The 11,730-nt window shown below is 35.7% G+C and overlaps 2 protein-coding genes across 3 annotated transcripts in view; one reads left to right on the plus strand and one right to left on the minus strand.

Moving 5' to 3' along the window:
• The window catches only part of LOC111374865 (protein PEROXIN-4), a 5,220-nt gene extending 3,419 nt beyond the window's left edge, over positions 1–1,801 (plus strand). Inside the window, exons 5-6 of the mRNA XM_022997620.1 lie at positions 296–425; positions 1,459–1,801. Coding sequence (XP_022853388.1) covers positions 296–425; positions 1,459–1,547 — 219 coding nt within the window. The 3' untranslated portion in view covers positions 1,548–1,801. The remainder of the gene's footprint in view (positions 1–295; positions 426–1,458) is intronic.
• Positions 1,802–2,030: 229 nt separating this feature from the next.
• Positions 2,031–11,730, minus strand: part of LOC111374866 (protein tesmin/TSO1-like CXC 5) — a 16,131-nt gene continuing 6,431 nt past the window's right edge. The window contains exons 4-8 of one of the 2 annotated variants that reach the window (XM_022997622.1): positions 5,418–5,774; positions 4,699–4,799; positions 4,451–4,545; positions 3,205–3,345; positions 2,031–2,422 (exon numbers count right to left, since the gene is read on the minus strand). In XM_022997622.1, the coding sequence (XP_022853390.1) occupies positions 2,385–2,422; positions 3,205–3,345; positions 4,451–4,545; positions 4,699–4,799; positions 5,418–5,774 (732 nt within the window). In that variant the 3' untranslated portion in view covers positions 2,031–2,384. Of the gene's footprint in view, positions 2,423–2,973; positions 3,346–4,450; positions 4,546–4,698; positions 4,800–5,417; positions 5,775–11,730 lie in introns of both variants that reach the window. The other variant, XM_022997621.1, reaches the window with a different exon arrangement.

The following is an 11,730-nucleotide window of genomic DNA, read 5'->3' on the forward strand; positions in this document are numbered from 1 at the left end:
CACACGCACAGGGCGGTGGGAACATTACATCTATCACGGTAAGAAAACTAAGTAATATACTTGGAGCCTTGATCGAGATTCTTCTGACATTGATTTGTGTGTAGTTGATTCAATCTCTTATCAACAATGTAGAATAGAGAAAATATTGTTGTCAGACGATGACGTAGAACTGCTGATATGCTTGCTTAGATCTTCTTTTGTTTGGTTCTGTTCTTTCTTTATCTTTTTTGTGCATGGGAGGGGTGGTTATGGTTCGTTTAGTTGTTATTAACTAGTTTGCTTTTTCTTTTTGCAGACTGGTGAAATATGCCTTGATATCTTGAAGAACGCATGGAGTCCAGCTTGGACGCTGCAGTCTGTTTGTCGGGCTATAATTGCGTTGATGGCTCATCCAGAACCTGACAGTCCATTAAATTGTGATTCTGGTAATCACTCAGTCTGATTCCTTTCGCTACCTGGTGGAAATAATGTTTATCTTTGCAACTTAATATCCTCACATTGGTGGACCAACAGTCTCTCTTTCTCTATCCATCTCGCTCACTCTATGCACTTGTACACATCCAGAGAGTTCCTGTGGTTGTGATTCCAAAAACAGAATTTTTTTCAGTGGGATTATTTGAAATTTTAAGTTATATACTCTGTACAACTAAAGAGTCTTAGCCCTTGATTGGTCCACATTATTTCTAAAATACATTTTTCTCTCTTATTTTCAACCACACATTTTTCAATAAAATAATATTACACGTAAACCCAAAAATTTTCCTTATTTTTTAACTATACATTCTTCATCAAAAATGCATTATTTCCAAAAAAAATGGGGCTCAACCATGCTCTTAGTATCCATAAATATTACCTTTTCCATTTTATATATTTTATCCTTTTGCTAGCTGTCATTGTAAATCACAGTTGAAGTTATAATTCCCCATACTTTCAGTAATGGTGTATTCACAGGGAGAAATAGCTCAAGGCATAGGTTCTCCATAACCACTTATATTTTTCTTTTGCGGTTCTGTTTTTCATTTCCCCCCTCTAATTTGTTGTTGCTATTTTGGGCTGTGTATTCGTGCCTTTTACTGTTAATATTCTTCGTTCTTTTTGGTTTTTGGTGTTCTTATATGCTTATTCTGTGTATTTGTTGCTGGTTTGGGGTTTGGTTCTCCTCCCTTTGTCAAGCTAAAAACAGGCAATACAATGGTACATATTATGAAAGCACTCAGTTGCAATTTTACGTGTTTATTTGATTTACTCGATAAAATTTAGTATTTTTATCTACAAACTTGACCCCTTTCCTGAGAACTCTCAAAATGTTGTGTGTGTGTGTGTGGTTTTTTTTCCCGTACCTAGATATATAAAAGATATGATTAGTTGGTAAACAAGCCAATTTTCTTTGCTTCTCTCCTCTGTTCTTTTTCGTGAGATGTGTGAATGTGGTTGATGCTTCGTCCTTGCTTTTCCCAGGCAATCTTCTTCGCTCTGGCGACACCAGAGGATACCAGTCGATGGCAAGAATGTATACCAGACTCGCAGCCATGCCCAAGAAAGGGTGAAGGGATGCTTAATTATTCTCTTGCAGCTTGCATGTAATCTAGTTTTCTCATCAACTGTTTGCTCTTGGATCTATTTGCTAGCAAGTAGAAACTTGTTCCTCTTGCAGCCTTCCATTAAACTGTCCTGGCCTTGGACTTCAATACTCTATTGTATTCTGAATTTATTATTGTCAGATGCCCTGCTATACATTCGAGGAATGTATCTTAACTCTTTACCACTACTGAGAAAGCAATAAATTTATTTTATCATTTAATCGTCTCGACTTTTTGCTAAACCTATTTTTTGGTTTGGTTGAGCTATTTTTGTTGAGATTGGCCGTGCCTGCTGTCAACTAGGCAATCAGTATCACGTACTCAAAACAGATATATAAGCGTAAGTCAATCCCAAGAAAGCAGCTGTGAGCAGCATAGAAGCTCTCGTTTGAGCAAGCCCTGACCATGCTAAAGCGAAAAATTTCTAGGCACCTTATTTACATGTCTAGATGTCCAACGCTGCTTCACTTATTGTCAAGGACCATATAGATTCTTTACAGATTCAAGCAGACCCGATAACTGTACAAGTATAGGTGTGTCGATGGAAAATGGCAAATGACAAAATTTAAGTCTTGGAACTCCCAAAAACATGTCATTCGACAGCAACCATAATTTATAGGACTATACAATCAAAATAACCAACAAAAATGAACTCAAAATGATTTTTCTTGGTCTTGTTGGTTTTCAAAATTCAGAAGTGACTGCTCTGGAATGACGTGGCAAAATGTTATAGGACGAGCTAGAAGAAAAGATTTCACAACCCGGTTAGTTCTAAGGTCCTCGACTCCTCGTGATTAGCATGCTTCAAAGATTCTTTTTGCCTTCCTGTTCTAGTTCTGTTTCTGCAATGTGAAATACGATCCAATATTATTATCGCAAACAGATTTTCAAACTGTAAAAACATAGAAACTGCTGCAATCTCGCATTGTTTTGAACGTGTTTAGCCATGGACACCCACAAAAGAGAAAGGAAAAACTGAAACTAAACATATTCGTAACAGAAGTAAAAATCCTGGTCGTCACTGAACTTTTACCAAGTTTTCATGTATTCAAAGTTGGTCACAGACTTGATCATTCTTACCATTTGGTTACTGAACTTAAAAATTTGTTACTATTTGGTCCTTCCCTCCATTACTGTTTGCCAAACTATCGAAAAAGATGAAGTGACAGTCTAGTTGGTACCCTAGTCAGAAAATAACTCAACTGCCACATGACCTATTTCAGTAGTCAAGCTAATGTACCTGGTGACCAAATTATAACAAAATCAAAGTTCAGTAACCAACTTAAAACAAAATGAAGTTTAGTGATCATTAACGTATTTAACCTACTTCCCACTCTTTTAATGTTTACTGGACATCACAGTGAAGTTGGGAAAATAGAAGACATGTCATCACCTTTTATGCTTCCACGAGTGATAAGTTTGTTGAGAAAACCACGAAACCTGGTTAATACAAGTCTTTCTTGTTCTGAATATACGTGGTCTGACCCATGCAAATTCATATTTGTCCTTGTATTCGATCCCGAAATACTAGATGGAATGTCGACTTTAGTGAACACGATATCGTTTTCATCACACATTAATGCAAGTGTTCCGGGAGACACTGGCCGTTCATTCTGAAATTCACCTGTAGTTGACTCTGATAAGGAAGTTTGAACTCCATTTTCATGGTTTCCAGGCAATCTCCGAGCACTGGGTTGCTTTTGAATGTCTGCAATTTCAGCTTTTTCCAAAGTGGCCTTATCAGTATTGCTTGTTCTCTTTTCTTCTGAAAACCAGAATGCAAAATATTAGATAAGTAAAGCCTAAATTTCACAAGGGATGTATCCATCCCATTTTTTCTAGTCACCTGAAGGTAGAAGATAAAAGTGGTAGGAGATTTACGGTACAGACCACTTCTTCTTTTAATAAGGCAATTTGTAAAGCACGGACACAGTCATGGACACAACACAAACATGTCCATCAAAATGATGCATTTATACACGTTATATATTTATCTTTTTACTTGTTTATTTTTTACAAAATCAACACTCTTTTTAGCTTTGATTTTGATTTTGGAGGTGAAATGTTTTGAATAAGAGTAGCAGTTGTATTTTGTATCACTTGCAAAAACAAAATCTAACTAATCATGCATCAAAAATTGCCTACACTGAATATAAACAAATTCAACCTCAAATTCCCAAAATTTTTCTCCCGCATTATTTTGATTTTTACCGTCACCAAAGTGTCAGAAGAGTGTTCATGCTTCATAGAAGGAAATGCAAGACAAAGTAGGATATTAAGCTCCTTGTCTATTCATATTATTCAGGGAGCACAATTTGTAAATTCAACTGAAAACTCATCCTTTAGTAGCCTCAAACTTGAATAGAATCCATATGACCAGAACTATTTCAACCTCTAGCTTCTACAAGGCCATCTTTCTGTTAACCCATCTTTAGAATGGTCAGACTACACATCTTTTCGAGCCCTTTTGCGTCCAAAACGTACTCTCTCGATCAAGTTGCTTCTCAGTGTTGTCTTTCAATCATATATAAAATAAATTTCCCTCTATGAAAAACTCTTGTAAAGGTATTTTGGGTGTACTTAAAAATTATGTGAACAATAACATAGAAACAACACACTGAGGCCACTTAAGATCACGTTGAGACACAGTGGAGGGCACTTTTAATCTCAAATGTAAATTAAAAACCAAAAACTTTGATTTTAAATGTTAGCACGACCAGTTTTCGGTGCCAAACGCTACTGAGTGGATGCACTCTCCCCAGCATTTTTTGGCATAAAATAATTGAAACTTTCCTACGCTAGTCTACATAATCATTTTAGAAAAAGATGAGATTCAGCAAGCCAAAATGATTATTAGAGCTTGAATTTACCTGAACGAGACTTTGCAGCTTCTGCTGAAACTGCGACTAAAAGTGAGCAGAACTCCTCAACATGTCGTGGTTGGAGAATTCCAGCCAGAGGAGACCTTTAAATCATAAGAAACCAGTCAAGATTCTGTTTTGAAAGGAAAATAGTGCGGCTGTTCATAACTTTTATTACCAGAGGAAAAAGAAATAAGTGGAATAATTTGAATTAAAAATTAAATCTATAACCAAAAAAGTTCCCAAAAAAAAATTACCTATAAGAGGATTTTGAAAGTCTGAACACTGCTGTAGACTTAGGTCCGGATGTGTGAACCGATGATGTGGAACAAGAGGCACCTGAAGTTAAACAAGTTTCCTGAATGAACAGAAAAATGTATGTTGAGAATGTCTAAAAGCTTAAAAGTTTACTTATTAAGTAAATCAGTTTTCAAAGAAATGATTTTCTATTGGTATAAATATTAAATTGGAAATAAGCAAGCTATTTATTTTAAGAGTAAAGATTAAAGAAAGAGTTACTTTCAAAATGAGTAACTCTTTCTATTTATAAGCAAGAAAAAGTAACAACATTTTTGGAAACAAAGTTACTTGAAAGTAACTAAGTAACTTTTAGGCTTAGCTAAACATGCTATTAGTTCTATTGGGCAGATACCTCATCAAATGCATGGTAATACTATCGTTGAACAGTTTGTCCAGCTTGCAATTGAATATGATAAAGAGTTATATCTTCAATATCAATGTTCTATCTTCTTCACAGTTGAGACCATGAAAAAGATGATTCACTTGGAGCATGTTTGGCTAAGCTTAAAAGGTTCAGATATGAGTAAATAAGTAAGTTTAGAAATAAACATTTCTTTTAATTGGTAAAAAAAGCTGGAAATAAGTCACTAATTGACATGAATTTAAGAGTTACTTCCATAATAATAATCCTTTTTTACTTAAAAGCAACAAAAAAGTAATATATCCAAATATGCACCGGATGAATTTGTGAAACCCTGCTATTGGATTGATTATCAGTTGTCGACCCAAAAACGATCTGCTGATTTCCATTTCTTTTGCTCTGTGATAATCCAAAACCAGATAGCCCAATGGCTTCATTAATGACAGCATTGGCTGCTTGTTGCATGCAGGTCATAGAATTCATAGGATGTCCATGAAAAAGAGCCTTTCTCTCTTCACTTCCTTTAAAGTTTTTACAGTCGAGGCATTTACAGTTTTCAGAGCATAGAATATTGGCTTGGAAGCACTCACAGTACTTCTTGAGGCATCCAGATTTTTTACAATTGCATCCTTTGTTATGTTTTCTTTCCACTGTAAGCTCACCTCCCTCTACCTGGATTTCTTTGAAACAGTTAGAAACAAGCAAATATAAATTAAACAATCAAAATGAAAATATATAATTATAATGATGTCAATTAAGAACAATAATTGCCATAATGTTATACTTCTTACTAAACTCACATTCATCTTTTGGGATTTTCCATCTTAACCTTTGAGGAGAAGAGATGAATATCTTGAAAAATTACACCCAAATACTCACGTAGAATTAGACTTATTAAAGCAGTAGCATCTTTTCTGTCTCTGCTGGAATTAGAAAGTCAACCCTCCTCGAAAATCTTCTTTGATGATACTTGAAATATTGATTCATATTGTCAAAAACTAGAAATTTGGCAAAGTATTTTCAAAATCTGTGAATTGAATACATTTTGTGCATCATCGCTATCATAGTTAAACGTTGACCGTGCTAGATAGTTTAAACCAGTGGAAAGAGAGATTACAAACAAAATGATGCTTTAATGAGCTTTACATTTCTTCTCATCAAAGAAAAATGCACACACTGTCAAAATTAGTTTCAATTGCCTCTCAATGGAGGGTTTTCATTTTATTATAAAGAAGAGAACTGCAAAGTACACAGCTGACTTACAAGTAATTAAAGTAATTTGTCTACTTAAATATGGTAAGAACTAATTAGCCTATATATAAAATACTAATTAGAATATATGCAGATTTGGACAAGAATAACCTCTAAATCAAGAGTTGCCATATCTGTCTAACATCTCCTCAAATTGATGCTGATCGTTGTGATCGATCAAGAAGAGTATCAATTTGTCAATCATGAATTGATGGTGGTGGCAAAATAAGACTGAAAAAAAAATTATTAGTCTGATGCTCGATGGAGATGCAAGGAAGTTTAATCTCATGTTGATCGAGGGCTTTACGAATAGATTGACAATCTACTTCAATATGCTTTATGCGATCATGAATTATTAGATTTGCAACAATCTGAATAGCACTGGTGTTATCAGCACGAAATGGCGTAGGAGAATTTGGGGGATACCAAGTTCACCTAACAAACCCGGAAGTCGTACGATCTCTGAACAGGCTAATGACATAAAGTTTCCAAAAATTGAAAGCATCACCAAGAAATATGCACAAACTAGTTTCTGAGCGATGAGAATCCAAACAACCCAATCAACATCATAATAATCCATTAACTGTAAGGAATTTCCAATGGAAAAAATAACCATCGACCAAATGTACCTTTGAGGTAACAAAGAATTCATCGAACAGCTGCTAAATGAGATTGACGAGAAGCCTATATAAGCTGACTGACTTGCTATACAACAAATGAAATATCAGATCGAGTAATCGCCAAATAGTTCAAACTCCCTATAAACCGTCGATACGTAAAAGTTCCATTAATGCTAACTAAGCTTTACATTGACCTCTAAATGTGTATGTACGGAATTTCAAGATTGAAGACTAGCTAAGGTGAAAATCTCTTGGGTACACTTGTGTTGATGCAAAAGGAGACCACTTGGACAATGATGCACCTCAAAACGAAGCAAATACTGAAGAAGACCAAGATCCTTCATATGAAGGGTAGTATTGAGATGCTGTTGTAGTTGCTCAATCAGCTGAGTATCAGACCTTGCGATGATAATTTCATCCATATATACTAAAATCAAAACAAGGCCAAAGGCAGTTCTCTTAAGAAATATAGAATAATCAAAATGACTTTCGAGTAGAATGAAAATCAAGCAGAGTGATACGAAACTTCTCAAACCATGCACACAAGACTTGCTTCAATCTATATAGAGGCCGCTTTAACCGACACACCTCAGTGGAAGAGTGAGAGAACATACTAGAAGGAGGACTTATATATATTTCCTCCTTCAAATCCATATGTAAAAATGCATTCTTTAAATCCATTTGCCAGAGAGACCATTCTTTAGAAGTGATCATTGCCATAATAGTCCTCACGGTAGTCATCTTCACAACAGGCACAGATGTCTCCTCATAATTAAGGCCATACTCCTGAAAATTCCCAAGAGCCACCAAACAGGCCTTATACCTCTCTATAATACCATCATGCCAAAGTTTGATGGTATATACACATTCGTATCCGATGAGCTTTACTCTATCAGGACATGAAAAGATGTCCCATGTATTATTATCCTGAAAAGCCTAAAGTTCTTTTTGAATATTTTGCCACCAACATGCATGTGTAGAAGCTTTAAAGAAATATTTAGGCATGGAACCAGTGTCAAGAGTAGCTTGATGAGTGTTATATGAGAACCCATACTTATTTGGAGGGCGTGAAACCGGAGAAGACCATCGAAGTTTAATGATGAAAGGATTAGCATCAGTTCTTTGTTAGAAATGAGCTGTTGAGACGGTAAAGAACGTCTCTGGTACACAAATTCGAGCCTAAAGCGTCAATAATACAAAACATATCAAACTAGTTGAATAGAAACAAAATCATAAATACCGTGAGATTGAAAAAAAAATATATATTAGGTTTCAAAGAAAATCACATTTCGAGAGATACGAAGCTTGTTAGCATCCGTATCATAATACATAAACCCTTTATGTGCATTACTATACCTTAGGAATGCACATCGAGCTGACTAAACAGCAAGCTTATAATGTTCGATGAAAGATAAATGGACAAAACAAACAAAACCTAATATATGAAAGGAAACAAACAAACGAGAGTACGACGACTCAAATTGTAAATTTTGAGAGCGGAAATGATTAACCAAATAAACAGTTGTGGGTAAAGTTTTTACCCACAATTTAGGAGGCACGGAAGATTCAATTAATAAAGTATTAATAACATCCAAAAGATAACAATTCTTACACTAAACAACCCCATTCTGTTTGGTATGCAAGGACTGGAACGTTGGGGAGAGAATCTCTTTTGTTTTGAGATATTCTTGAAATTCATTGTATAGTTAGAGCATAGTGTCTTAATACTAGCAAAAAATTGAGTCTCAACAAAGGTGTCGCGAAAATCCCTCGAGAAATCTTGATTTCCGGCTCAAAAAACAATCAAACAAACACCAGTTTACCTCGAATCGACCCAAACTTCCACACTTGGTTGCCACAAGATTTGCATCCACAAAGGATGGTGGTGGTGGTGGTGGTGGTGATTTGCAAGCCACAAAGGCAAGGGAAAACAAAGAGGTAGCAATGGTAATCACTCAACCAAGAAACGGCTCCTCACTATGTTTCTCTCTCTTCAAAATACACATACACCATCCACATCCGGTTGCAAAAAGAAGCATAATATATAGATTAGGTTTTAGGTTTGGACTTGTTCATTTAAATGGGCCAAAGGTATATCTCTCTCAATAGGCTAAGTTATTGGACCAACAATAATCCAAAACCACACACTAATCAAACCACCAATCCAACTCCAACTTGGGCCTTCCAAAACTGTCGGTCGTATTCGAGTCGAGCCAAGTCCATGGTGTCGATAAATTATTCGACAACTGTTTTAAATCATCACCCGAATTTATTGGGTATCAAAACCCAACAAATCTCCACCTTGAAGCCCAATAAATCTGCAAGCAATCAAAATACAAAATTTATACTTGCACAATCAAGATAATCCAATAAAATTGGAATCACGGATTTTACCTCGTGTTTCCAACCTGAATAATATATCATACTTGCTCCATTTACTCACCAGGGCTAAGATCAAGGGCACTCAAGTAAAAGCAGATATTCACAATAAACAATCAAGAGCGAATAAACATGCAATGGCGATATATTATAGGATCACACACAGATCATTTCAAAAAACACGTTCACACAGAATCACAGATTAACACCAAGTTAATCAAACACAAGGTCAAACACATATGCAACAAATGAATAAATGGCCCACGAAAAGATCTCACCACATTTATCCTATCTCATTCCGTGTTACTCACACTTCGAGAACACATATCTCTTCTCATCGCCCCTATGCTCACTAACCTGATCGCTCAACTCATGTTTTACTGGAAAGTCACAATAAATCCTAAGTCCACGGGGTAATCCTCTATCACCACATCACTTCACCCAACCTACGTGGATAATGGGTTTCCACTAAATAGAAGTGATAGAAGTGCCTCTCTCACACTCCACTGTACAGAATCTCTTCATAGATAAATGATTCCAACATTTAATCACCTCTCCACTCTAATTCAAATGTCACACTCCACATCCCCATGCATATCACCAATACACTTTCAGGCATCTATACTTCACCTCACCAAAAGACATACAACTCACTGCTAATGCATCTCAAACTCACTATGGCAAATCAACACCTTTCGACGACCACAAAGGTTAGGGCTCAATTTAAAATTGACCTACGCACCACAAGATTACTCCAATCACCAATGCTCAAAAAATCCACAAAGGAAATGGTGAAGGTGGCACTCGTAAAGAGAATAGAAGAAAGAGTTAGTTACTTCACTACACTCACAAAAGAGGACCACAAAGAGAAAGAAGATAACCTCACATGGCTGCCTCACACAATCTCACAAACCATACAAGCTCACAAAGATAAAGGAAAAAAGGTTGTCCATCTTTCTTCTCACTAACACTCACAAAGCAAACGAAGTACGCCGCAAAACTCAACCCACTATGCATGCAAACACATTACACAAAGTAATAAGATGACTAATTAATGCAATTACACACGTCAACCAAATTGATAGTGTAACATACCGACGAAACAGAATTAAGCAATCACATGCATGCAGAAAGGATTACACAGATGCAAATTCACTAACCAAGTTTTCTCTTAATAAACCTCACACAGGTCATCACTCGACCTTATAGCCACATTCGCCTCACCTCTCTCATTATCTTTTCTTTTATTATTATTACCAAAACCATCTATCTTAGCATGTCCAAATATTTTCACAGTCAAAACACATTTTTATTTTTCGCACTTGCCTTAGACCTATACACAGGGGCGGAGCTATGAAGGGTCCAGTGCGGGCATATGCCCACACTGAACTTTGGCTCATTTCCTTTTACACTTCAGTTCTGGGTGCCCACAAACTGGAAGGCAAAAAATCATAAAAGTGAGTAAATCATCAACAATGAAAAACACAAGAAGGTGCTAGCTGGGGTGGCGTTTCTGATATCTAATGGAGTTCCCTGCATGCTTACTGGAATATATATACATATGGAGTGTGAGAGAAATTGGTTGCAATCTTGCAAAGAATTGATAGAGTGAGAAGAGAGACAGAGAAAGTGAGAGAAAGTGGATTGAGTGTTGTTATAGAAAGAGACTGATCTTGCAACAAAGTGAATTGGGTGTTGTTGAGGTGGCCTGTATTGGTCTTTGATGAGAGAGTGTGTGTTTTGTTACAAAATATTACACAAATTTTCATAAATTAAATTATTTCTTTAATATTTGAATTTAACAATTTGATATTAGATAGTAGCAATCATAGATGAATTTTTGAGCTTTTCGGGTTCGTGTACAAATGGAAATTCTAGAGCTTCTATAAAATTTGTTTGATTATAAAGAAGTAAATTAAATCACGATAGAAAACCTAAAAGTCGTAGACGTAATGAAAAAGTTCAATAACAAAAAATTATACCACGTGACAAATTTACATAGAGTTTTATCTCAAAGGATGAGACCTACAGGAAGTAGTTGACGGGAGTGACAATACCACTAGACAAAATCATGGCTCTATAAAAGTAGATAATCAAAACGAGCACGGCTATGTTTGTCGTAAAGACAATAATCGAGAAAGAATTGTTAGAGCATGTAAATGATACGATCACATCAAAAAAAATATGCCCGCACTGAATAATAATCCTAGCTCCGCCCCTGCCTATACATGTTATTAATATCAAATAATGACCACAAGCAAAGTATAAATATAATTCACATAAAATGATTAAATAAACTTTCATAAGGTCACATGTAATTCTAACAGTGTAGAAAAATTAGCAACAAATTCACAAAGAATTTAAGGGAAATAATTCAT

The sequence above is a fragment of the Olea europaea genome, unplaced genomic scaffold, assembly GCF_002742605.1.
Source record: "Olea europaea var. sylvestris unplaced genomic scaffold, O_europaea_v1 scaffold1301, whole genome shotgun sequence".
Taxonomy (NCBI): Eukaryota; Viridiplantae; Streptophyta; class Magnoliopsida; order Lamiales; family Oleaceae; genus Olea; species Olea europaea.